At 46.5% G+C, this 18,704-nt stretch overlaps 1 protein-coding gene across 10 annotated transcripts in view; it reads right to left on the minus strand.

Moving 5' to 3' along the window:
* The window catches only part of SCAP (SREBF chaperone), a 67,954-nt gene that overhangs the window by 15,930 nt on the left and 33,320 nt on the right, over window positions 1-18,704 (minus strand). For all 10 annotated transcript variants that reach the window (XM_087732588.1, XM_087732615.1, XM_087732573.1 and 7 more), the window contains 8 exons: window positions 16,981-17,110; window positions 15,039-15,196; window positions 10,326-10,546; window positions 8,606-8,711; window positions 7,470-7,642; window positions 6,678-6,804; window positions 2,037-2,149; window positions 1,031-1,125 (listed from right to left, as the gene is read on the minus strand). In XM_087732588.1, coding sequence (XP_087588714.1) covers window positions 1,031-1,125; window positions 2,037-2,149; window positions 6,678-6,804; window positions 7,470-7,642; window positions 8,606-8,711; window positions 10,326-10,546; window positions 15,039-15,196; window positions 16,981-17,110 — 1,123 coding nt within the window. The remainder of the gene's footprint in view (window positions 1-1,030; window positions 1,126-2,036; window positions 2,150-6,677; window positions 6,805-7,469; window positions 7,643-8,605; window positions 8,712-10,325; window positions 10,547-15,038; window positions 15,197-16,980; window positions 17,111-18,704) is intronic.

Here is an 18,704-nt window from a genome sequence, read left to right on the forward strand (position 1 = left end):
TTTACCCACCCATGAACCAGAGGCAGCGATATCCACAGTTGTATAAACCTACAGATTCATCAGTCTGGTGACAGAGCCCCAAACAGGCTGTCCACCCTAATCTCAGAGCAGACATTCCGCACTAAGATGTTTTTTTTCTTCCATCCGCTTATAAAGTGGATTAGCCAGCTCACAAAAGGCACTTTTAAGTTGGAATAAAGGCGTCCCCGCGCAAAGGCACCGGGCAGCGTCAAGTTCTGCGATAGAAAGCTCATTTCCACAAACACAAGGAGCATGGACGGACGGTCGGGAGGGAAACGAGCCCCTGCTCCTCCCAGGGCTGTCGCAGCAAAGCGATCGGCCCCACAGTCCGGGAGTGACAGCCATTGCGACGAGTTTCTGACAGAGCATCTCCGAACCCACGTGTCCTGTAGGAGCCCATGTGTCTGTGGTGCCGACAACTGGAACGAGCAGGGTCTAAGCACCAGCAACTCGAACGGGGGCCACGGGGCACAGGGACTCATGTGTCTGGGTCACCAGCAACTGGAGCGCATCAGAGTACGCATGTCAGCGTGCGATCACTAGTGACTATCGGGCCACGCAGTGGGTGAGCTGGGCGAGTGGCTTGGGAGCCAGGTATGTGTGCGTCCCTGAGTGAGAGAGCCGGAGGAGCTGGTTACCAGACGGCCCAGGGGCTCCAGGCCAACTGCCAGAGGGACTGGGGGGCTGGGGGGCGACCAAGAGACCCACGTGCACACACGCGTGCATGTAAGGCAACTGGGGAGAGCAAGGATCCACGGCCAACTACTGGATGAACTGAAAGTGTAAGCCCAGCTACTGGAAGGATCCTGACTGGGGAGACTGGGGAGCCAGAGGCAGGTGCTGGAGAGAAGGCTAGCTCCCGGAGGGATCCACATTGTATAGGTGTATGTATTTCCACTAACAGCCTTAATCCAACCAGCCAGAGAGGGGAGCAGAACACTGCACACTGCATTCCTGCAGTGCCTACAAGCCTCCGTCCTGCAGACTCAAACCCATCAGCCACGCTCACCTGGATGGCTGGGACAAGGGTGAAGTACCCGATCAAGATGATCCCAAGCTCTGTCGCCATATTCTTCATAATCGACCAGCTCTCATTGCTCAAGCCTGGAGAAAGAACACGCAAAGATCCGTCAAATGAGACTGTTCACTTGTGGACAGACAGGAGCATAGCAAAAAGGAACTGGATTTCCCTTCTTTAAAATTAGGCATCTATAGACAATGGCCCAAAAATGCACCTGCAGGCTAAAATTCATCTGCCCCATTTGGAATATCTAAGTCAAATAATTGGACTGTAGGCTCCCAGTGTCTTTGTCAGCGGGATTATCATCAACTACGAAGGGAGCTCAGGATGACTCTCTCGGCTCACAAAACTGTCCTGATTTAAGCAGTCGGCGGGTGCTGCGCAGGGCAATACAGGGATTCAGCAGTGTAAAGTTTGAGTTTTTGAGTCCTGTTTTCGATCTAGGATACAAACCACTTGTATTTTTAAAACTAGGTAATTTTTCTAGGCATCACTCTAGAATCTCTCTTCCCTGATGTTTAGAAACATCTTTTAAGTTTGCAAACTCCATTTATCCATGGTTTGAGCACACTCAAATCCTTATGCAGGTGCAGAGTGTTTATATAATAGAGAGGACAGTTTTGTCACAGACTCAGCAGAACTTCCTATGACCTGCGGACTGCACTTACAATATTCACGACACGAAAGGACAAGGTGCTAAATACCTGTACCAGGAGATACAGCTCTCCCTTACTAACACAATTTTAAACTCGTTTAGCCAACGCTTCAGACGACAATCTTAAAAAGCAATGCCCACAATTACAGGCTTATATTAGTTCTTGGAATTATCAAAAACAGTACAAAAAGACGAATAGAATACAATTCCCAATTCACATTCAACACACACAGTCCTTGATTCCTTCGTGGACCAGAATTAAGATCATTCCCCACCTCCCCGTCCTTCGGTTACCCTAATTTTCTCTCTCTCAACATTTTTCCAGAGCAGGCTGCGTACCTTGGGCGATGCGTAGCTTTACTTCCAGGTCAACGGGCGTCGAGACGACCGACTTGGTGAGAACCAACACGTTCTCTAGGCCAATCACTACAACCAGGTATGGAAATATTTCTCTAGAGGAAACAGAACCAGAATGGAGAATGAGATCCTTGGTGAAAAAGAAGGGAAAAACACAAGTCAAGCAGCAAACACGCATCCGAGGGTCAAGGCCAGGAAACACTACCCAGTGCCCTCACCCTTCTCGTACAATACTACTCTGTGACGAGGTAAGGGTTCTGTATTTCATCTGCTTTGCACAGATATTAACATTTTTGCAAAGCTGCATGATTTTCTGGAAAACGGCCATTGTAGACCGCCATGAAATCAGCCTTAATGCTTCTCAGGGCTGGGAGGGTGTCCTCGAAGAGTCTCCACAGCATCTAGTACAAAGAGGTGCAGATCAAAAAGATGGACTTCCAACAACCGCGCGACAGACTCAGTGATAATTAGTCAGCGAGAGCGCATTACAACAAGAGGGTAGGGAGGACGTCCCACTATCAACAGGGAAAATCCTGATAAATCACAGCTAAGCATTCCATTAAACAAGACTCTGAAAGAAAATTCTCAAGTGAAGAGCACGGGCAGTGTCTGGTTCAGACACCCACTGGGCAAAAGCTCCCGCACCCTGCAGCCGCTGTAAGCAACCCGGTCTCGGGCAGCGAAGGAGACGCATGAAGGGACTTGGCTGCTGGGAGGAGATAAATTAACGGGCACGGAGCTCTGCTCTCCAGCACACCAGGTAGCTCAGGAGCCACAACACTGAGAACAACATGCGACGTACGTATGCTTTGCACATAAATAAACTAAACCCTGCCAGGGATAGTTTCTACCCAGGAGTCAAGAGAACACACTGGAATGGGTTTGCCCTTCAGAACGGACGCACACAGACGAGTAAGCCTACCCAAGGTCACCACCGTGACTTTACTCAACTCTTCTTCTCACTCCTAAATTTTTTTCTCTCTTTTGAACTACTTGCAGTCCAGATCAGAGAGAAAAAGCTGCTCCGTGCCAGTCCATGGTAGACAGTAAATCTCTTACTTTCCCTCCAGCTAAACGTAAGCGGAATACCAAAGCTTTCATTGTGGAGGGTAATGGATTTGTGCCGTGCTGGTACGTACAGATCCAAAAGGAGAACGTGCGCGCGTGCACGCACGCCCCTTGGCAAATCACTAACAGCCAGGACAGGTAAACAAGTTTCAGACAAACACCTCCTACCTTCTGCCATTGCCTGCCAAAACCCTCAAGGCCCATCTTCCCAAATGCTGCTCTCGACCGCCGATGGCCATCCGACATGGGCTTCAACAACATCTGCACGCCTATACCTGCCAGCAGCCTGTACCTTGCAAGCTCAGCTGGGGAAAAACACCTGTCTGGAACCACTGCTAACTCAGCTACTTCGTCCCAGGGGATTCCTTGAGCAAATGGCAAGCTGAAACAGCAAGAGCTCCACTGAAAGCAAGATTACACAAACCAAAAAACAAACTCCACGCATCCTTCTCCGGGTATCCCAACCAAATTTTAGCTCTAACCACTGTGCAACATGCTGGTCCATTCTCCTCCTGTCCAAAACCTGGGCGGGAAGTGCATTTCCTCAGCGAAAAAATACAAAATATATATATAAGCCTCTCGTGGGCAACTTCCTGTTAATGTCAAAGAATCCAAAACGTAGAAAGTACAATTTAGTTCTGCCTTTATCTAAAGCATTTTTAGTTCATAACCTGTGTCACTCCTCCGAGCAGTACTTTAGGACAGGAGAAGGATGCGAGAAAAGCTCTTCGTAATCCTTAGGGATGGAAATTGCTAAACAAAGAGAATGCAGCAAACATGAGGGAGAGCTCTGCTGCCCAGCGCCGGCCTGCAGAGCGTGCCATCTGCAAGGGTACGCTCTTGCAGAGTCCTGTCCTCAGGCAGTCCTGCAAGGCAGGCGGGGGTCTAGCACCCTTTCCAGATAAGCTGCAGTAAGCCTTCAGAAGGCAGTACAAATACGGAAACAAAAACTCATCATTCTCTCATCAACTATGTCCTACTTAAACCGTAGCTTCTCCTGCAGGAGATAATTCACTAATAGTCCCAGGTTACGAGTTTCAATAGTCCTTGAAGAGTCAGCAGTTTTCATGTTAAATGACCAGCCGTTTAAAAGCAATGAGACAGCTTTTCTTGAAGAGTAAGGCGACTCTGTGCAGGACAAACACAAGCTGTTCACACCCTGCAACTCCACAACCTAAGTTCGTTTGTCCCCGCTCAGAGCGAGGCAGGTGGCGAGAGATCCTCGTTCTATTTTCTCCCATGTGGTGCCAAGCACTGAGAGAGAGGGAGAGCAAGGGGAGATGCCGTATTGTGTCCATCTACCCCAACATTTACACTTCACTTACCGCTTTGATGCCAGAAGGTGCTGCATCACAGCATGATCCGGCATCCCAGAGAGTCAACAGAAACACTACTGTTAACTCATGAAGAAAACAGACCTCTGGTTTATCTAAAATGTTTGGAAGATTTAAGAATTTATCACATCAGCCTCTCTTATCTAAAATGCAAACGGTCACATTTGAGCTAGTTGGTTTAGGCCTTTTTTTATAGGCAACAAGGAGTAGTAGTTCATCATTTCAGACTGTGATTCCTCTCACTTAGCTGAGATGCCAACTTGTGGGCGGGTGGCTTGTGCTCTGGACTCGGCTGGGGACTCTCCCCGTCCACCAGCTCGCAGGAATCCCGCTTCCAGTGAACTCCAGGCATTCTCCTCAACTTCACTGCTTATTCTTTCTTGAACCCTGCATAGATCACGTCACCTACTTCCACTTAGTTTTCTTTTCTGTGAAATAAGAGTAATGCCTACCTCACCTATAATCATTTTACTTCATCATAAAAGTTGATTGATAATGATTAAGGTCCAGTTTATATATCGTATCTGTAGCGAGCAAACACTGATCTCTAAGCAACAAGCTCTATTTTAATACCTTACAAAAACCAGCGAGGGAAAAAGGCTTATCGTTAACACAGGTACCATCACAAACACACCCCTCCCATCCGGAAGGCTCTGCTGTAAACAAAAGGGATAAAAAAGGCTGCACGTCAGATCAAAGTTTAACCAGACTCTGCACCCTAAGCAGGCGAAAGCCTAGCACGTTGCCACTGGTGTACGACACACCAAGAATGCTCTGTCCCCAGTGGGGAACTGGGTCACTCTGGCGGACACTGGGGAATCAGGAAAAGGTCACTCACCAGAAGTAAAAAAAAACTCAGTGTCATCGGACCCCATCACCACAGAATCCAAGCGCCTTCCATCTAACTGGACATCGTTTATAAAGTATTGAGAGAATTAAGTTTCAACCCCAAAGGAAACTGTCCATGCAATCATCTCAAGGCAAAGAAATTTGCCGGAAAACTATTTTTAGAAATAAGGACTGAATTAACTCTTTCTATCCTGTAGGAGGAATAACTAGATTAGTTTAGTCCTTCTGTGTGACGACGATAAGGCTGATTACATGCAAAGGCCTTGGTCATTGCAGTAACCAAAACTGTTCCCTTGGATTCCCCCCACGTATCTGCATCCAAATATTGCCTTTTTTCTTGCATTAAAATTACAAACACCCAGTGGATCCTATCTGTTGCATTCATACAGCTCACAGAACAACGTGGTCTTGATCCGTAATTAAGGTTCCTAGGCACCACAGCAGTAAAACCAGAAACAACAAATGCTTCCGTTTCTGAAGTCAATTATTGATAACTGGTTTAGGCTCCTGGGAGAGGAATTCCTCCATCTAGGTATGGCGCCCGGTAAACTATCACCAGCATTGAGGAGTCTCCCTCATGGGTCAGACTCTTCATCGTCCCTGCGGTGTACAGCTGCGAGGCGGAGATGGGAAGAAAAATAAGGATATTTCCTTAACGGCTTAGGAAAGGGATCTGCAAATCAAAAGAAAGATTCTGAACTGAGCTTTAGTTAATGAGAAACGAACAGTGGGTAGAACTCAGGTGGGAGAGGTGCCAGTTAGAGCTTTCTCAGGGGTTTTCAGCTTGCCACAAATACAACGCATGGTAGTAACCACACCAGAAGTCCCCAACGCCAACTCTAACACGCACAGGAACCCCAGTCTAAAGAAGAGCTGATGACCCGCAGTGGTGGGTGCAGAGGCACCCAGGCAGCCTCCCAGGCACAAATACCACAGGTCAGCTCTGCCACCTTTAAAGATTTTTCTGAGTAAAATGTCATGAACCACCGTCAGCCCGAGAACAGGCAACAAGCCCTTTTGGATGCTGCAACAAGTCACTGCAGGAGGAAAGTACGTGAGAGCCTCCTTAGCTGCCAGGAAGTCCGGTTACGAATAGGACATTGTCCCAACAATTCCTTCTGCTTTAGGCAGAAAGAGCCAACTCCTAAGCAATAAGGCATCTCCAGGACTGGGATCCAGTCGGGTCTATTTGCTGGCCAGCAAAAACACAGTCCTTCAGCCCATAATTTGGCACATCAGTGTGTAAAATAATCTCACGTGAACTTACTTGAAAAATACTAAATCTTAAAGACTAAGCATTTAACAGCTGTTTTCAAATGATTTCACCTCCATCTGCCCTTCTGTAGGAAGAGGTTTGGCGCTGGAAACATACCCTCCATTAAGAGTAGGTGTCAAACCAAATAGTGTGCACAGCCCCACAGACATGAGCAGAGAGCTGAGCACCGTCACGACCGCTGCCAGTGCCAGGCCCCATTTCGATTTCACCATGTCAATCTTCCCTGAAAAACAGAATGCAAAGCCTCGGTTACCAAGCAAAAGAAAACGACGTTAATAAAAACTGAAGGAGAAGGGATCCCCATCCTGACTCATTTCAGCAGGCAGCTCTGCAACCCAGAAGTAATGGTAGTTCAGTCTCAATGGCTGAAATGCAGCTCCCAGATCTTCCCAGTACGTGTAACAAGGACGGGACAGGGGATAATGCATGGCTTGCAGCTCAAACCAGTTCCAGTACAGCACTATTGGGGCATGAAAAAAGGAACTTAAATGTGGCTAGTAAGGTCTAAACCCACCAGCTCAGAACATGTATTTGATCTGTCTCACAACAAATCAGTCTCTCCAAATTGGAAAAACTGTCATTACTACAGAAAACACCTCAGAAGGTATCACAAGGAATAACATCACACTGGCTAAGAGGGACAAATTAGCAGAAATCAGATTAACAGGACTACTAACTCTCTACATGACAGCTCAGGCTAAAATTTCACCACCACCTTTCCTGCTGAAACAGGAGGGAACTGCAGTGCTACGGACAGGAGTCCTTCTCTTGTCTGTAGCCAGGGAAAGGGCACCCCACCACTGATCCCTTACATATATTCAGCTGGCAGGTGTGTAGGTGGCTTATTAGCTTGCTCCCCCCTCCAGGCTCTCCACCCCACAAACCTACGTGTGGAGAAGTAGATGTAAGCGAAGAGTATAATGTAGGTGGTGACAAGGGGTATCAGCTCAGCAATGCCAATCTCTTCCTTGAAGTGGACGTGAACGATGTTCTCCTCTCGCAGCGTGCAGTTAGGGCTGGGATGCAGCAGCTTGAGGCGAGAGCGGAGGCTGCTGAGGAACCTGAGGTGAAAAGCAAGCAGGAGGATGTCACACTGTACGCAACAACCAGCGCACGATTCCAAGGAGGAGCTCGATGGTGCAGATCAAGTAGGAAGAAGCTCTGTAGATTCACACAGACTTACAAAGCACCGTTCTCTCTAGGCCTGACTGCTGAGTCTGTTCCTCTGTGGCCCAAACTACATTTGTCACATCTGTACTGTGGCAATCTCACAGACCTTGATTGCTATGAAGATTCAAAGAGAGCTGTGAAGACTCAGCAAAACTATTTACAGTGAAGACTCATCACACAAAATCTTGGCCCTGGGGAACAGAACATGCTGCAGTCTCAAATATCCCCTATATTTTACATAAGTAGGGCTGATGAAAGATGCTACATGGCAGTCCTTGAGGCTGAAGGCTTCTTGCATGGGCGGCAGCAGAGCAAGTTTCGACTACTGTGCTGCCAATTCTATCCCAGGCATTCCCTGGGGAATTCTGTGCAGCACGGAGCAGAGCGTTTAGTCCTCAGATCCACTCAATCCCAGCCAGTTTTGCCAACACTGCCAAAGGGTTTTCACAGTTGGTACCAGTTGAATTAGTGCTTACTGGAAAGCAAACCACTTTGTACCAGGAACTGGGTCAAAACAGACCTACTGGGCCTTGGCTGCAACGACAGCTCTGCGTGCCGGTGAAGCCATCATCAGAGGAACTCCCGTTGGCAGCTCTGGGTACTATATATACTTTTTTTTAAGAGAAACTGAGAACTGATAGTATTTTATTTCCTTAAAACACAGAAAGTTTTCTCCCCAAAACAGCACCCTATTTTTCCATGGCATGTTCAGAAGATCCTAAAATACTCTAAAACACAAGAAAATGGAGATGAAAGAAAAGCATAACAATAATCAGAGTAGAGAAAACAGCAAACTTGCCAAGAATTGAACAACGGCTCCCTAACACAGAAATAGCACAGCTAAAGCTCCTTACCTGGAATCATATCGCTGGAGACCCAGTGTGACCATGTACGATACCACTCGCTTCCTATTATAGAGGTTCACCCCGCTGTACTTCCCAGGGAGTCCAAACAACAGATCTGCAAAAACACAGAATGAACGAACCATGAGGATAACAACAAAACAAACAAAAAAGATGGGATACAAGAGGTGTTCCTTGGGAAGAATGCTGAACGAGAACTACTGTTCTTATAGGAAGCACTTTCTCAGTGCTCTGCTGAGACCTTATCAATGTGGATAAATACCCGATGCAGGGGAGTAAAGATGATGGAGCGTCTCTTCTCAGCAGTGCCCAGTGACAGGATGAGAGGCAATGGGCACCCGTTAAAACACGGGATTTCCCTTTAAACGCAAGAAAAATCTTCCTTCCAGTGGGGAAGTTGTCTGTCCTCATCATCTTCTTCCTGACCTGTCTGTACCAGACAAGGCCTGCCCTCTAATCCTAACCCACGAGCTCTCAACTGGCTCATCGCTCGCTCCGCAGCAAAGCCCCCCACGTTCCCGCTGCTCGCTCACACAAAGGACAACTCCTCGCCCTCCCAGCCTGTCCTTCCCGAAGAGCCTGTGCCTCCCCATGGCAGCACTCCAGTACCGCGAGCTGCCCCACGTCACCTCTGTGAGCTGGATGAGGTTGTAGCCCTCCAGCTGCATGCACCTCTCATTCCTCCTGCTTGCTCCCCGTGCTGTGTGTGTTAGTGCACAGGCACGTCCAGCGGGCACCCAATGTGTCCTTCGACAGAGGAGACGGGCATTACCTTTAAGGATGCAGCCAAAGAAATCCTGGGACACTTGTTTTTGTGCATGTCGGTGTGTGATTTGAACCAGAGATTCCAGCAAGACTTTGCATTGCAAAGGACTATTTAATGTTTCTTCTGTTAATCTTGTGCGCTAAAACGCAGACTTAAAAAAATTATGCATCACGATGAACAGTACCACTGCTCTCAGGAATTCCCCGGATATTGCGGACCTCTGTCTTGGGTGTGAATGAGCGCTCCAAGAGAGGCTCCATGTGCCCCAAACCACAGTGTGCACGCACTCTGGATGCTCAAAAAATAACCTTTAAAACAAACTCACTTCTGGGTTACAAACCCCCTGTTCAGACACGTCATACTGTAGGCTTCCTGACACCTACAAAGTTCCTTTAAAACCAAAGGAGCAGCATTTCCTCCAGCCTTACAGAACCACTAAACTATACGATCCCAGACGTGGTCAGACTTATTGTTTTAATTAAGAGAGAAAAATACTTTCATGATATCCAGTGTCAACTCGGGGAATATGCAAGCAACTACCAGTGAAGGCACAAGAGGGAGCAGGATGAATGTCCGTTTATCTGTGACAATGAGACAGGCTTTGAGTAGGACAGACAATAGCGTGAGGGAAAAAGAGAGGCTGGAGCATGTGTAGCATACAAGGAACAAAAAGACTTGGACAAGTTACCTGCTATTTTTACATCTAGGGAAAGCAGTCTGGCTGAGTGGAATTACTTACCTTTCACAAATACAGAACTGAATTCAAATACAGATATAAAATGAGAGATGACATATATGTGGTAGCTTCGTTCCAGATGCTGTGAGTAGCAAAACACCACCCAATTTGGTAATAATGGCAATCTAGATGTTGGAGATACCAAAGACAAAACAGCAATGCAAGCGGCAGGCATTTCTCACAGCTTCTTTGGCACTTCAACCTCTTACCTTTGAGAGTAGCTGATGTTTGTAATGTCTTTGGTTCATGCTGGTAGATGGTTTTGATGATATCTGGGTCAGCATTGAATCGCTCTCGGTCGTTCTGCCAGAAGTTCCCTGGAGACAGTAACAGACAGCCGTGTTCGGGGAGCAGATTCCGCAGCTTCTTGAGGCCAGGCAGAAGATCTGTTACCTGAAGGCAAACTTCCTCCAAGCTTTTGACACCAGAACTGAAACGCAAACGAAGATTAGAAGCTGCCGTGTATGTTGCAACTCACAAACAAAAGGCAAAGCTGCCGAGATGAATACCCCAAGGCCCTGCACCACCATGTTACTGCTCTTGTTTTTCAGAACTAAGGACCAAGAGCCTCGGGCCACAGCCCAGGATCTCACTGTAACAGGCGTACAGGCTCCAGAACCCCACGATCATTTCTCTGCATACCGTCTGGCCACTCGGCTTTCACTCTTCACCCATCCTAGGCACCACAATTTTCACTTCCACATTTAAGATGCCTCCAGACTACCGAGAAACTGTCTCCCTGGAATTCTTCTTCAAAGACCTTAAACTCCTCTGCATGCTTCTTTCCACATATGCGATGGGCCATTTTACAGAAATCTTTATTAGCCTTCCTGAGGTGGATTACTTAAGGCGTATAGAGGGCTCTAAAATGTACAAAGGATTCAATATCTGCAACTGTGCAAAATGTTTTCAGGATTCCTCTGCATTGTATGGAAAAGCAAATGCCTTACAGGTTCAGAAGTTAATAGAGGTGTAACTAGTACAAAACGGAACTTGTGTTTGTTCCCAAACCTCATGCACTTCAGTCACAACAACCCCAGGCACCGCTACAGGCTGGGGGAGGAGTGGCTGGAGAGCTGTCTGGCGGAAAAGGACCTGGGGGTGTTGGTGGACAGACACCTGAACATGAGCCAGCAGGGTGCCCAGGTGGCCAAGGGGGCCAGTGGCATCCTGGCTTGCATCAGGAATAGTGTGGCCAGCAGGACCAGGGAGGTGATGGTGCCCCTGTGCTGGGCACTGGTGAGGCCGCACCTCGAGTGCTGTGTTCAGCGCTGGGCCCCTCACTACAAGAAGGACATCGAGGTGCTGGAGCGTGGCCAGAGGAGGGCAATGAAGTTGGTGAAGGGTCTGGAGCACAAGGCTTATGAGGAGCGGCTGAGGGAGCTGGGGTTGTTTAGCCTGGAGAAGAGGAGGCTGAGGGGAGACCTTATTGCTCTCTACAACTGCCTGAAAGGAGGCTGTAGCGAGGTGGGGGTCGGTCTCTTCTCCCTAGTAACGAGTGATAGAACGAGAGGGAACGGCCTCAAGCTGCGCCAGGGCAGGGTTAGGTTGGACATTAGGAAAAACTTCTTCACCGAGAGGGTGGTCAAGCACTGGCCCAGGCTGCCCAGGGAAGGGGTTGAGTCTCCACCCCTGGAGGTATTTAAAGAACGGATAGATACGGTGCTTGAAGACATGGTATAGATGGACTTGGCAGTGATAGGTTAATGGTTGGACTCGATGATCTTAAGGGTCTTTTCTAACCTTGATGATTCTATGATTCTATGTTAACCCAATTACATAATCCTTATCAACTAGTAATTCAAGCAAGACTCAACTTGGGCTGACAATAGGATCTGACTGTGACAGTTTAGCGACAAAACCTGTCAGCACGCCCTTTGGCTAGACAAGGAAGAGCTGCTGGTCCAGAAGAGAACAATTCCCTCAAGGTGATCCGGGCAACTGGTGGGATTTGCACAGGAAGGGTGTATTTAAGAAAGGCTAAGTTAAGATACAAGAGACCCGCCTTCCCTGGCCCCAGTCTCACAGTCTACAGAGCTCCAGAAGACAAACCAGTTGAGGTCTTATTGTAAATGCCTTCTCTAGAGGAGTTTGAATGACTACAAAGAGAAAACACGGAAACCAACTGCTGATGATCTGAGTTACGTCTTTGCGAACACTCCCTCCAGAATCTATATTCTGTCACTATATGGCAAGCTACCTCAGAAAGTCACAGCTATCAAAAGAAAATACTAGAAAATATGCTTGAGAATACCGCGTTTATAGGAACAGGAGCTTTCTGAAAGATAATCTAAAGGAACTGATGCAGTGATGCCTCCAGTAATAGCTCCAGGAAGAGTTAGACAACTATTGTTTTGTATTTCAGCTGTAGCTAACTCTGAAACATAACAGCAATACCAGATTATACTGCAGATACGCCTGTGTAGGTTCTTATTTGTGAAGCAAACGCACACAGCCAACGTCCCTACCAGCGTGCTGTGGATGCAGAGAGCGATACCAGAAAACACAAACTGAGCGACTATAAATTTCAGGTCACTGCTGACTTTTTACAAATGATGACTGCTCAAAGTTTCAGTGATCTTACAGCTGATGAAAATATAATCACCTTCTGTTTCTTATCCTGTTTCTTCAGCTCTTTCTGTACCACTTTAGTAGAAAACACTGTTTTTTTCATATTAAGAAAATCAGCTGCACTTAACTTGGATACTGACAAAAGCAACTGACAACAAGGAATTCCATAATGACTTCTGAGGTCATTTCAGAGTTTATCTCAAAGTTAGATGTTTCCTGAAATATCCGAGTCCGTCACCAAAACGGGAGCCCTTATCCCAAGGTTTAGGTCTAAGCGCTTAAGTCTCTTTCTTCTGGTAAGTTTAATTTTGCTTCCATGCTGCATCACTGTTCATCAAGGGCAACACCAAGGGGAGATAACGAGGAGACAACACGCGCCCTGGGACCGAGTTGTTTCTAACTTGTAATTGGCAACTATACACAGATTCCTATCTGAAATTAGACATATGATAAAGGAGGAGATGAACTGAAAACACAGAAGGAATGTCAGTGCCAAGGCTTTGTGAGCCGGTAGGAAAGAACAACATATTTAATAGCATAAATAGCATTTCTAAAAAATTACCACAGCGAGAGCAGGCAACTAGCTTGCGCGGAATGGTTTGAAAAAAAAGGAGAATTCATCAGGTAGAGTAGTAAAGTGGACGCTCTCAAAAATGAAGGAATGAAGGATGCTGTTAAGGAACTATGAACGAGCAGCAAATCTTCCCTACGCGTGCGAGTTAGAGGACAAAGAATGAAGAAAGCTCCTGGCTGAAAAGCTAGGAAATGATCAAAGACTCTAATCTGACCATTTTTCACCACACTTGGCCTGTTCTCAGCATCATTATTCTCACTGAACATCGACAGGCAAGTAGGGAAGCATTTCTGTCCTTAGAAAGTAAACCCAGCCAAGAACTTGACCACAGGTAAAAACTTAGAACTCGAAGGAAAACCTATTTAAAAAATAAACAGAGGCAAGTTAACAATTATAAAATGCGTTCTTGGTTTACAAAGAGAGAATGCCGAACTAATCTTTTCTTTAAAATGCCTAACTTCTTGGAAGGGGAAAGCACAGCAGATGTCATCTACTTGGGCCTCAATAAAGCCTTCGATGCAGCACCGCACAGAAAATGCTTTAGTTCACAGGAAAGACACAAAAAATAGCACAAAAATTGTGAGGCAGTAAAGAATGAGGTTAACAGGAAAACGGTCACGCAGCTGCTGAAAGGGGAAGCACCAGCACTGAGGAAAACAAAGCGGAATTTCCCACAGACAGTTCAGAGAACCAGGATATATTTTTATTAATAACCTCAGATTAAGATACAGAGAGATCTGCCAATGACACAAAATAAAGAAACACTGTTAATACAGAAAAGGAACAGAATATCCGAAGTGGATGACGCGAGGGCTGGAATAGATTTAATCCCCTTTCTATGAACAGTACGAAGTGCAAGACCATGCACTTGGGGACTAAAAACAGTTTCTGCTCCAAGGTGGGAGCTCATCAGCTGGAAATGACAGAGAGGGACACGGAGATGTTAATCAGTCATTTCATAGCGTGTAAAAGTGATGTGACTGGCCACGAAAAAGGACCTGCAATCTCGCTATATTTCAGAAGAGGCATTTCCAAGGAAAACGGCACACAAATGAGACTTGTCCAAGAATACTGGGTACAGTTCGAATCTCCCACGTTCAGGAACAATACAGTAACAACAGCGGTGCCAAGAGGAGCAACCAGGATGACAAACCGAACACAGCACCATCTTACCAGAGTAAGCCAAGAGTTTCATAGGTCTATCTTAACAAACAAGGATTTGGGGTGGGGAGTATGAGTTCTCCCTGTAAATATCTGGAAGCAGAGGAAAGCTATTTGTGTACAAAGGCTGCGTCAGGACAAAAACAAGCAGGTATAAACTGGTCCTAAATATAGTCGAAGTGGAAAGTCAGAAGGTTCCCGACCATGTGAAATTCTAGAAGAGCTTCACAATAGGCACAGTGGGGCCAAATGAACCTGCTTTAATACGAAGCTTGAGTGCTTACGAAGGGATTATATGACGCTGCTATCTGCTGTAACAGGTACAACCTTGGAGGACCCTTCCAGACCCCTCTGCCTAAGACTCTGACTGGAAGGTTCCTGACAATTATCAGTGGCTAGAGGACAGGCAAGTTCTCTAGCACAAAGGCTAGACTGCTCTACGCACAGGATGGATATGCTGTCGCTTGTTAGCAGTGATCTCTCGTTTTCTTTTCATTTTGAGAATCTTACAAATTCAAAGCTAATAATCAGACTTACGAGGCAGTAATTTAGAAGATGGGTGTGTCCAACAGCGGGCAGTCTACCTTCTACACAAACGTTAATGAACAGTAATTACCTGTCTCTCAGAGCATGGTTTCGAATCTCCTCCACTAGCTGGAAGACGCGGGACAGTGGTGAACGAAATACATCAACAGCAAGGAAGTTCTTCTGCCATGGGGAGACGGTAGCTTTCACAAAGATCTGCTGAATGTAGGCCACAGGAGCACCAACATACTGCGGGGAAAACCAGAGGGAGAATGAAAACACAGGATGAGTGGGAAGCTGCTTAGCAGAATTAGACCACAGCTTGGCAACTTTTCAGGAAAGGGTTTGCCAGACTATATTTTCCTTTCCCGAATTAGAGGTGAAACATGACAGTACTAACTTAGCAAGAACAAAAAGAGTCTGTTTCTCAAAGAGGCAAAATGCCACTGACCATTTTGGCATCAGTCTGTTGCACTGCTTTGTGAGGCAGAGGCTCCCAGCTCCTGCTGAATTTGGTACCGGAATGAAAGGCAGGAGCAGAGACTCGCTGCCTCTCACAGATGCCTCTCACAGCACCGCAGTTTCCCCAACCTGTGCTGATTCTGCTGTGTGCCATTTAAATCTTCCTGGTCTCTGTGCCCAGGGTGCTGACCCTGCTCTGGGGACTGCAGCGCTGACAGGCCGTGGCAGCCAGCACTTTTGTGCTCTATTAGCTGAACTAGGCAACAAAGCAGAAGGGAAGATTTAATCAGCCAGCAGCAGCCAGAGTTAACAGCACAATGCAAAAAGCTCTCAGCGACACCAGGAAGTGTAGAAGGCAGCAAATGACTGCAATCACAGGGAAAAGAGCACACATGGAGAGAGCAGAGGGCTGGAGGCATCAAAAGCATTAATCCAACAGGTAACTTCTACTTAAGAGAGACCCTGGAATGAAAAAGAACAATGCAGGTTACAAAGGATGACTTTAGAATTGGACCAGGCTCTCAGCCTTCTTGGAAAGCATCAGGGTTCCAGTTTGCTCATGCAAAAGAAGAGTTAATTCCTTACCCCTAGCCCTTAAGGATATAAGTCCAGTTTACCTGCACGATACATACCAGCCAATTAAAAAACCAAACCAAACCCAACCCAACCCAACCTTTAGATTACACCCAAGTCACCAGGTTCCTCAAGCATCCCTACACTCCCTGGGCCACACTGTAGAAGCTAGCTCCACAGACAGAATCTGTGGCTGTCTAAATTCTAATTCAAATGAAAAACTCTTGAATGTGACCTTAAGAAAAAAGCCCATGTCTTGGAGGTGAAGCCTAGACTACCTACATCATCAGAAAAAACCCTGCTAGATGCAGTATTTTAAAGCCAAAGGAGAGAAAATTGCAGGCGCTGAGGAGCTGGGCAGTCTGTCTTCCACCTCCAGGCCAGACAGACATTTCCATTCTGACAGCTCGTTAGTGATCTTCAAAGGATAAGCTGGTTGATAAGCCAGAATCCAGATCCCTCCAGAGAGAGCCTGACAACACCAAAGCCACCATCGTAATTACTGGTAGCACCTCCACAGACAGTTGCAGCAGTGAAGGCTGACTAAATCCTATTCTCACCCTTCAGAGGAGGCCAAGGGCAGGTCCACGAAGCGGTGTGTGTCAGCAGGAGGCTCGTCCTGCTGCTCTAAAACTGCATGCCTTCGTATGACATTAGGAAATTGGGGCCTGTTATGCCAGAACCCGTCATTAAACTTATTTAAAACCTAATAATGCTTTAAAAAGTGTACTACTCGCATTAGATAAAGTCATCCTTGAAAAATGGGCTCTTAAACAGCATTTCAAAGCTCTTAAGCCTTGCAAACGCCTAGTGTCCGTTCTTCTGATAGAGTAAGACTAACACAAGACAAATACAGCCTAAACTTAGCAGTTACACAAAGGAACACGTCACCAGAAATACTTTCCGTTGATTGCAGTAAGGGGTAGGTAACACAGCAGGGATGTTTCACCATCTCATCTCCCCCCTGCACACCCAGCCACCCCCACTGCAGGACTCACCCAGTCAGGACGCTCGCCGAGATCCCCGTGCTGCAGACGCGCGTCGGGAGAGGGCGGAGAGTAATCCTTCACGGGGGTGCTGTACTCCACAGGTCCTGTTCCAGGCAGCGGCAGCTTCAGCAGCGGGTAACTATGGTTAAGACATAAGCAAGAAACATTGTGCTTTTTTTTTTTTTTTTTTTTTTAACTAGGCTTTCAGACAGAAGAGCTCGAAAAATGAATGGGTCATGAAAAATGAGCCCACTCCAGCTTAATCCAACCTCTGCAGGACAGGAGACGCAGTCGCAATGCAAGAGGGCTTTAGCTTCCATAGGAAATGTTGGATGTATTTCCCCAACACAAGAGATAACGCAACTAAAAATGCTGGGAGAAAAAGAAGGGAATTTCTTGCAGGACCTCACCTGAATGACTCTCCATCACCTGAAAGTCAGTAGTGCTAAAAACATTAAGCAGAGCCATGTCTCAACCATTCTGCAGCCCGCACAAAAATGAGACATTCGTTGTATTCAGATGGCTGCTTTCCTGACCCAAACCCTATACTAATCACCTCATTTTCTTCATTAAGATTTAAACCATTTCCAACATTTGTCATTAACTTCACTGGTCCTCAAAGGGCTTTTAATAGTAGCAATGAGATGCCAAAACAGCTACGAAACATTTATCTTCTTGCTCCTTTGCTACTACAATCTTCAGATGATTGTAGCAGCTATCCCACAACAAAGACTTCAAACTATTTGGAAGTTGAGAAACTGAGGTTTCAGAGAGTTTGGAATAATGTTTTCAGCTCCAGAGGTTCTCAAAAGTGATTAAAACCGTATTAGAATTGAACTGGTAGAAAAAGCAAGACGGCCGTTACAGAGACGTTGACCAACAAGTGGGAACAGTCAGCACCAAAATGAACCGGAGACCCGAGTTTCCTGGGCTTTCTGACCACGTAACTTCTGTCTTTTTGTCGTCTGATGCACAACCATCTATCAGGCCTTCAATTTCTGACGTATTTTCCCCGTTTATAGCTGAACTTTTCTTGCAATATTGCCAGAATAAATATGAAGGCCTTGGGATTGTTTTCATGCAATACTCTGCCCCCTTCGCTCGGGATTAGCCTGAATCATCAAAGGCCAAGGAGGAGACAAGCAACAGCTAAAGACAAGGCTTCAGGCTGAACAACCAAAGGCTGAAAAAGAACAATGAAATCAGAAGCAAAGCTTGTCAGATTTGCTATTAGCCCGACAAAAATACAACGGCTAATTATTATCATTTCACTGCGCAATGGAAGGGAAGAGAAAAAGAAATAATAAAATCATGTCGTAATACACCAGAGGTAAAAATGCCCAGCGCAAGGCACAATCCGGAGACACAGCGCAGCCTCTTCTCTCTCACAAGCAGCAATCGGTTTTAGTCCCTCTGAACGACATGTAGCACCAGCTCGTCACAAATGACCTGCTGAAAACAAAAGCCTGGGGGAGATACACACTGCACCCATCCTGCGCCTGACTGAGGCCGAGACAGACAGAAACTAAAATAATAAAATTGAGTCTATGGGATAAACAAAGCAGAATGAGTTGAACAGGTGACGATTTTTTCACTAAATTATTTTGATGTTGATGCCTGAGTAAGTCCAGAAATCTAAGGGAAACACTTCAGATTCATGCTACACGCTTATCCAGAGGTGGATTTCCCTGTGCAGTCACCCTCAGTTTTAAGGAGCCAGAACAATAAGCTTT

Source organism: Nipponia nippon, unplaced genomic scaffold, assembly GCF_047370975.1.
Source record: "Nipponia nippon isolate SJK-2023a ecotype South Korea unplaced genomic scaffold, ASM4737097v1 scaffold_1, whole genome shotgun sequence".
Classification (NCBI taxonomy): Eukaryota; Metazoa; Chordata; class Aves; order Pelecaniformes; family Threskiornithidae; genus Nipponia; species Nipponia nippon.